This window comes from Nestor notabilis, unplaced genomic scaffold (assembly GCF_000696875.1).
Source record: "Nestor notabilis isolate BGI_N333 unplaced genomic scaffold, ASM69687v1 scaffold16004, whole genome shotgun sequence".
NCBI lineage: Eukaryota > Metazoa > Chordata > Aves > Psittaciformes > Psittacidae > Nestor > Nestor notabilis.
In genome coordinates, this window is record NW_009925282.1 from 1 (window position 1) to 8,504 (window position 8,504).

An 8,504-nucleotide genomic window follows, 5' to 3' on the forward strand; every position below is an offset into this window, starting at 1 on the left:
TTTTCTAACTCTTCCTTGCCTTACTTTATTGCAGGGTGAAAATGTCTTCTTTGTCATGACGAATCTGATTGTGACCCCAAACCAGAGGCAAGCCACATGTCCTGAGGTAGGAAGAACTGAGCCCCTTGGCCCCCAGACCCCTACAAAACTGGGGGTAAGGACTGGCAGAGAACACCTGTGGGGCAATGAACGCGGGAAAGGTGGAAGGCCAATGTTTTTTCTCTGTAGTATAACATCTCAGTTGGGAAAATCAGCCTGGCTACTGCAAAACTGGGAGGTTCTTAATTTCCAGAGTCACTAATCATGTAGAGCCTTGCTGACTTTAGTTGTAGGTGTTGGACATCTGGCCAGCCAGAGGTGAGACCAGAGCAGTGATTGCTCAGGGTCAGAAAAGGCCATGTGAAAATAACTTTGAGGTGACTCTGTCTGGTTATGGGTAGAGGAGACTTTCTAAGAGCCCTAAGGGCTCTTGGAAAGGAAGGGCTGAACATTCAGGCTCTCATTATCTTCAGGACATGTGAGGGTGCTCAGTACCTTTCAGAATGTGCCTTATGGGCCAGAGGCATGAGGTCTTTCTGCATCATGTTGAAATGTCCTCTGTGGAGATGTGGTTCAGAATGGGCTGTGGGAGGAGGACGCTGGCCATCCAGGGAGTGTTGTAGCAGAGATTAATTTTCCGTGTCTCAAGACATGGAGCTGTGGCCCAGGCTGAGCACAGCTGGTCTGTTCAGGAGTTGTCTGCTAGTGGCTGCATTAACCCAGAGTGCAGCCAAGAGAAGGGTAATTTTGGCTCTAGAATCAAAGCTTAAAATCAGAAAATAGTGTTATCTCTTAAGGTGAAGTACTGTGGCCTCCTGCCTGGTTTTGCTGGGTGCTAGGTCTGGGGTTTCCCCCAGCCTGTCCCTCTCCATGCTGAGCAGAGCCTAAAAACAGGATGTCACAGCTGAACCATGGTGTGATGCTGCTGAGCTATTTGCACAACTTACAGCTACCGCTTCAGCTGCATGTTTTCGTGTTCACCACCCTATCGAGATTTCACCCCACATCAGGAGCACTTTCTTAAGCCTCTGAGTATCATGTTCTGCCACAGGTCTCTTCTCCAGGCTGAACAAGCCCTGAACAATCAAGACTCCTCCAAGTGAGACAGACTGGCAGCTCCACACTTCGACAATGCTAAAACACACAAATTCTAGACCCAGCATCAACAAAAACAGCCCTTTATCCCAAACATTTCTTCACCTACCTGAAGAGCAAGGATTCAAATGCTGCACTCAAACCAATTTACCATCTCAAAGATCCTTTAAGCTAAAAGAGCTTTGCTTTTTAAAGTTGCCTTCTTTTTTTTTTTTTTTTTTTTTTTTTTTTGTCTCCCAACATGGAAGATTTCCTGAATACCAACTATAAAAGTCATTTATAAAACTCTCACATGTTTAACTACGTAACTTGTACCTTGTATATTTAATAGGTTGGCAGAAAATCCAGGGGCTTTTGATGCACACTGGACAGCTATCAGTGCCCAACAGTCCTTGAATTTTTAACACATTCTAACTGTTCTATAAAAATACCAGGTCAAGTCCACAAAGCTGTTATTTGGCAAAAAGCAGTTTCCTTTCTAAAGGGGAGCAGGGGGGAAGTGATGTCTTGTGCCTGATGAGATGAGGTCTCACTTTGCTTCTCTTCCTCTTTGCAGAGTGACAGAATTCCCGATGCCGTGTGCTACAAGGATGGGGACTGTGTGGCAGGGGAGGCAGTGGTAGCTGGCAATGGTAAGGAAAGGGTCCCTCCTGTACTGTGTCTGGTAGAGTCATGTTCCTTCAGAGGCATCGGCCCAGTTAAAACTCCAGAGATCTCTGACTACAGACAGCAGCAAGGACTTTCTTTTCTTTACTATCTTTTACTAAGATTGCTGCCTTGCTCACAGCTTGTGGTGGCTGGGCCAGAGCACCCCAGGCTGCTCAGAGAAGCAACAAGGGTTGTTCCAGCTGAGAGTCCCTTAGGGAGGAGGGCTCATGGTGGCAGTGAAAAGCATCTGATTTTCAAGTGTCCTGTAGGTAAGGAGAGGAGGTGGCTGCTCTGCATGACCTTTTCTGTCTGTGCTGCAGGGGTTAAGACTGGCCGTTGTTTGAAAGACAGGGACAGCATCAGAGGAACTTGTGAGATATTGGCCTGGTGCCCAGTGGAGAAAAGATCCAAGCCCAAGTATGTGGCCATCCTGTGCTGTTTCCAAGCTTGAGCTGCTTGGCTTGTGAGTCATGTAGGGTGATTTCTGGGTTCGCTCTGCTTGGATGCTTGCTTGAATGTTGGGTGTTCCAGTACAGGAGGGATCTCTGCATGGCCCCCTGTCAGGACTGGCCCCCTGCTCCTCCCTGTTGAGCTCACTGGTGGTCCCAGAGCTGCTTCCAGCTCCCAGGGCTTCCCCTCAGCCTGCACATTCCTCACCAATTCCTTGCTGGCAGTACAAGAAGGTGGCGTGGCTGGCCTAGAGCCATGGGGTGAAACTTGGCTGTGACTAAAACTGCAGTTCAAGTTTAGGATGTGGACAGCATACAAACATCAAACGGGTAACAACCCCTTCTCTTCCAGGAAACCGCTTCTCGCCAGTGCAGAAAACTTCACTGTTTACATCAAAAACTCAGTCCGCTTCCCCAAGTTTAAGTTCTCCAAGTAAGTGCAGGTGCTTGGAGGTCCCTCTGTCCTCTCTATCACTGAATAAATAACTTCAGTTTGCTCCATTGTCCTTCTCCTGCCTGACTGTTAGGGTAGGGAGGCAGATAACCCCTCCTCTGAGGTGCAGGGGAAGGCCTTTGGCATCAGGCTGTGTGGGAACAAGGAGATGATGTGGGGTTGAAGCTTCTCAGATTGCAACTGGAATAAGGCAGTCCCTCACCAGATGAGGTCTGTGATGCATCCTACAGCACAGGATGTGCCAGAGCCCCTAAAGCAGGGGAACCTGTCTACCAGCCAGAGCATAGCTAAGTTCCTGAGCTGCTTCTACTCCCAGATATTCCTCCTTTTCCATAAAGATGAAGGTGCCTGTTCAAGGCTGGGAAAATGCAAACTTAAAAATATTTGTTTGCATTTGCTGCTACAATATGAACAAAATAAAGAAGTGTAGAAAAGTATGTTCCTGCTGTTCTCCCAGGCTCATCTAGACATTTCTAGCATCTTTATTTGAGAAAACCAGGTGGGCCTAGAGCACTCTGCTCTATGTGAGTCCTTTCTTGAGCCCACACTCAGCTGGACTAGTCCCTGTCTGACCTGGAGGTCATTTCTGTGGGCAGACTGCTTTCCTGGGGTAGCAGTGGAGAGGCTCGCAGGGTGACCAGGCTGGTGGCAAGGTGCCATTTCTGCTGTGCATGAGGCTGCTGGAGAAGTCTCTGATCCCTGCAGTCTTGGTGGTGTAGGATGTGCAGGCAAGCAAAGAGGGAGACAAGGTGGATTCCCCTCTTCCCTACATGCAGGATGAATGTGCTGGCAACCAACAATGAGTCCTACCTGAAGAGCTGCCGCTACAGCAAAGAGCATCCCTACTGCCCCATCTTCCTCCTGGGAAACATAGTTCAGTGGGCTGGGAGCAACTTCCAGGAAATGGCCTCAGAGGTAGGATTGCCCCTTGGGTTCATGTGTCTTACTGGCTGGCTGTACTGCTTGCTGGGTGGCCATGAGGACAGCCACTGGTGACTGCCCAGGAAACTGCCTCCTGTCCAGGGTGCAGTGGATGCTTAAAGTCAAGCTGTTCCCGTCCCTGGGGAATGGAAGACAGGGTGATGTGGGTCCTGCAGAGGAGATGGTTGGGTCAGTTATTTGTTAGGTGGGGCTGCCCAAACCACTGCTGTGTCAGCAGGGTTTCTTTGTTTAATTTCAACGCTATTACACCATCGGTTTAAATCCAGAACCCTGGAAGGCCAGTGGGGCTCCTCTGCTCAGAGAACACCCCTGGAAGCTTCCCCTGGAGTAAACTGTGGCACCAAACAGGCTGCGACCTGAGGCATCCTGAGAAGCAGAGGGTGTGAAGAGTGCAGGCTTTGTGCTGGCTGCTGCACTTGTGAATTTCAGCCCTGCATAAAAGAGCTATCTTACAGCTGGCTGAATTAATGAAATCAGTGTCTTGGGAGGAGAAATCTCTTCCCAGGATCCCAGCACTAGAGTTGTGCATGGAGTAATGCGATTAATATCGTAAGTATGAACTCAGCCCATTCAGACGTGTGTGTGCGCATGTCTGTGACCAAAAGTGCAGCTGTTCTTGTCCCAGGGGAAAACTTGCCCAAGGATCTGACAAATTTAAAGACACATTAATTGAACTAATCTTAAAAGAAACTCACACTGTCTCTCTCTTTTGTTAAGGGTGGTGTGATAGGAATTCAGATTGAATGGAACTGTGATCTTGATAAAGCCCCTTCTGAATGTAATCCTCACTATTCTTTTAGCCGTCTGGATAACAAGTTTGCAGAAAAGCCCATTTCTTCAGGGTACAACTTCAGGTGAGTATAGAGGAGGATACAATGTAGGACCACAGCTGGGCTGAGCTGTTTTGAGTTGCGGGTGTTGGAGGCTGGCAGTGTGGCAAGACCAGTCTGTGCCAGGTGCTGCTCCAGGCAAGCACATTGTTTTGCAGAGGAGGGGAGGGAGGGAGCTATGCGTATGGCAAGCTAAAGCTGGTTTTGATAGGGGAATAGACCTGTTTGAAGAGAGAGGTGAATTCAGATGGGTTCTTGTTGGGGGGGTGGGGGTGGGGCAGATGATGGAATTAAAATCAGCATTGTTGTATTCCAGGTTTGCCAAATATTACCGGGACGCTGAGGGGGTCGACTACCGGACGCTCATTAAAGCGTATGGAATCCGCTTTGATGTGATGGTGAATGGCAAGGTGAGGTCCCAGGCCAGAATACTTCAGAGCCTGGCAAGAAAAAAGGTGAGGGACATTTCTCAGTGGGAAGGCAGCTCTGGGATGAGAACAGCCTCTGTCTTGTCATAGGAGAGGGCTCTCATCATGTATCTATGTGGAGGTAACCCTACCTAAGAAAAGAGATGGCAGATGAGTCCGCACCTCTTCTGCTTAAAAGCAGGCTCATGTAAAGTCCCACAGAAGTAAATGTGCCCCAGAGACTTGTTTCCCATGTGCATGCACTGCAGGAAAAAGAAGCTTAATCCAGGGATGATGCAAGCTCAGAAATGCAGCCATGGACAGTTATTGGATCTGGGGGACATACACACCTTCGTTGTTGTTCAGTGCCAATCTAGGGTTGTGCCTGCTTGTTGCTAACAAAATACACCCACGGGCACCAGCAGCTTCCCCCGTGTAACACCACACCCGTCAGTTTGTCTCTTGGGTTGTTCCTTCACTGAGTGTTTCATGACCTTTTCTCTTTTAGGCAGGAAAATTTAACATCATTCCCACTATTGTCAATATCGGTTCGGGGCTTGCTCTCATGGGAGCGGTAAGTGAATGTATTTCTTTAAAGTAATATGCTGGGACCCAGATCCCTCATTTAGCTGTTATGAGGATAAAATAGGATGGTTGGTTTAGATCTTCTCTGGTAGTTTTTGCTGCTCTGACTGCACAGGCAGGTGTGTGTCTGTGTCCTGTCTTAACAGCATTTGTTAATGCAACGTACTGTGTGGTCTAAATACCCTGAGGATTGCATGGAGTATGAAGGAAAATACAGCTCCTACCAGCTATTCCTTAATGCTCATTAGACCAGAACGTTTCCTCTTCTGAAGATAAACCACAAATCCTTTCTCTCTGCAGGGAGCTTTCTTTTGTGACCTGGTGCTGCTGTATCTGATTAAAAAGAGTAACTTCTATCGAGGCAAAAAGTATGAGGAAGTAAAGTAAGTGGGCTTGCCTTGTGTATAAATGTAATGGCTTTATTGTTATGACTACTAGAAATAGAAGGAGATACTGGAACACGGTACACATTGATGGCAAACAAAGGCTAATTGCAGGAAATTATATTCCTCCAAATGAGTTTAGCAAGTGACTCCCTCCCTCTTTAATTCACTGCTGCCATTAGCTGGGGAGCAAAGGCAGCTGCTGTGTCATGGTTGGACTTAATGGCCTTGCACTGTCTGCAATGACAGAGGATGGAATTAGGGCAGCTCCAAGAACTCTAAAGCCTCATGAAATCAAAGAATGGGGCTTTAGCTGCATGGAGGGTGATGGCCTGTGTGGTGAGGTGTAACAGGCCTGTCTGGGAACCTCTTACCCACGTTGCTTCCTGAAACAAAACCAGCCTGCTTGCCTTGGCTGTCCCCTTTGCTCATTTCCTCAGGTCTGGTTCCAGGAAATCCTTACCTAGTCCTACGCTGAACGGGAATCAGAGTCCTGACCAGCTCGGTGGGCTCTAGGCACAACAGGTCTGCTGACTCGGCTCATGTCCCAAGAAAACCCTGCAGGTGTTGAATCATACCAGCACTGGGAGGTGGAGATGCCCCACATCAGGTCTACTGTCTTATTACCAGGATTCCCAGAGGGAAAAAAGCCCTTTCAAGCCTGCCCTTCTTTCCCCGAGATGTTCTCTGGTATCCTGAGCTTTCACCAGTGTGTTGTTGCTATGGATTTATAAAAGGATTTTATAAAAGGAAAAAGAAGGCACCAAGTGAATGTTTTTTTATCTGCTGATACATATATCTGTACCTACGACAACAGTCAGTGTTATCCTGAGGCTGTGCTTTGCTTCCATGTGCTGGAATGTGAAACACCACTGGCTCTCCGAGGGCTGAGGCTGAGATTCAACCCAACCCGTGCTTCCCTGGCTTGCGGACACCGCTCCCAACTCCCACTTGTATTACATGCAGGACAAGATGTGAAGCAGCAGGACTGATCCTGTTGGGAAGTGCAGTGAAACAGCACTCCAGCAGCGCTCGGAGCCCGAGAGCTTGTTATCCTACAAGGGCCATGCCAGGTCAGAGCAGGGCAACCACCCTCATTGTGGGGTGTGTGTAACTATTAGGGCTAGAAATAGTGCTTCACCAGGAAAAGCCTTCCAACAGCTAGAGCAAGGAGCTGTGCTGGGCTGAGGAACAGCAGGAGGAAGGTCAGTTCAGCCATAGTGGGGTCCTGGCTGCCTCCGCTGTCACCTGCCTTCTCCAGTTGTAGCTGGTCCTGAGAACCACCATTTACAGCACAGAGCAGGTAACAGCAGGCAGCAATTGACAGTGAGGGGAAAGCAGGGAGACTGCTCTACTGACACCAACCTTTCCATGTGACAAAACGTCCTCAGGTGACCAAAGCTTTTTCCTGAATTTAACTCTTCAGCGCCCCGCCCCCCATATTCCCTAGAATATTTCCTTCCTTTCTTACCATTTGTTTAACACAATTCCCACGATCACTGCTATTAATAAAATGTAACCAGATTCCTTCTCAGAAGTTTGTTTCTTTGATTTCTGCCCTCCCCCCCCCCCCCAAAAAAAATCTGTCACTTTAGGCCAATGCTGTGCAAGACTCTTCTGTACAGTATGGTTTGTAGGCTGGACACCACCTTGTCTTTGTGATACATAATTGTGTAAGAAAGTCAATTAAACACTAAGTTTGCACAAGAAGGTATGCAGTAAAAATATTACCTCTGTGGTGGGTGATAGACTTTTCCTTTCTGTTCCTGCTAGATGTAAGGCACCAGAACAAAGTACGGCTCAATGCCAGCATGTGTTCAGTACAATCTGATCTGGCAAATAATAAGATGCTGGCAATAATAAGATGCTTGGTTGTTTCATTAGACACAACAGCACTAAAAAGGAGCAAAGACTCATAAGAGTGTTAATGACTTTTGTGTGTGCCAGTGAAGAACATCCATGACTGTCATTTATTGATAGTGTGTACATGTAGCAATTGTGGAAGATAACGTTGACATTAGCAGCTCAAATATACTCCTCTACATACACTTAATTACAAGTTACTGTGCAATATCTGCTCATGTCAGTGGATTACTTTTAAAAAGTGCTTTTACACGTGGCTTTAATTTTTCAGATGTAGAAACAGGCAGCAAACCTAGACGGGAGTATAACTGGTCTTATCCAAACCAAAAAACTACATTAACCAAAATCCAGGGCTGTGCCTGCAATTAGGGACAGAATCACCAAACAAATATTCATCGGAGGCATCCAAGTAGTGGTTCACATTCAGTTTAATTAGAACAGTGCTACCGCTTCATTTGTACTTTGACATAATTTACTGACAGTATTAACAATGCAAGCCATGGACAACAGTTTCAGAGGTAAGCTGGCCTAGTTGTGTAGGTGAGTTCTGGCACCAGTTCTCCTGCTCGACTAAAAACCACTGCAGCTAACGTGGCTCCTAGTCAGTTTAGTAGACGTGAACCATCCCGTACAGGAAAGTCCAGAACAGGACGTATGTGAAGAGCCCTCCTATAAGCCCCCCCGTGAAAAGTGGCCTTCGGGATTTAAAGTACTTATTCCATCGCCGTCCAGCTTTTAACACCAAGAGCAAGGAAAGAAGGACGGAAGCCAGGAAGTAGAAGATGAAGCCGTGCAGGCCGGTCAACCCG

At 47.5% G+C, this 8,504-nt stretch overlaps 2 protein-coding genes across 2 annotated transcripts in view; one reads left to right on the plus strand and one right to left on the minus strand.

Annotated features, from left to right (window-relative positions):
* Positions 1-34: 34 nt before the first annotated feature.
* Positions 35-6,348, plus strand: LOC104404539 (P2X purinoceptor 5-like; the record flags this gene model as incomplete). The annotated part of the gene is made up of 10 exons (XM_010012990.1): positions 35-106; positions 1,691-1,766; positions 2,103-2,199; positions 2,584-2,664; positions 3,462-3,600; positions 4,345-4,481; positions 4,774-4,867; positions 5,373-5,438; positions 5,750-5,832; positions 6,273-6,348. Coding segments are annotated over 10 exons (921 nt in total), but the record flags the coding sequence as incomplete, so codon positions are not given.
* A 1,954-nt stretch (positions 6,349-8,302) lies between these two features.
* Positions 8,303-8,504, minus strand: part of EMC6 (ER membrane protein complex subunit 6) — a 354-nt gene continuing 152 nt past the window's right edge. The window contains exon 1 of the mRNA XM_010012989.1: positions 8,303-8,504. This exon is cut by the window's right edge and continues 152 nt beyond it. Coding sequence (XP_010011291.1) covers positions 8,303-8,504 — 202 coding nt within the window.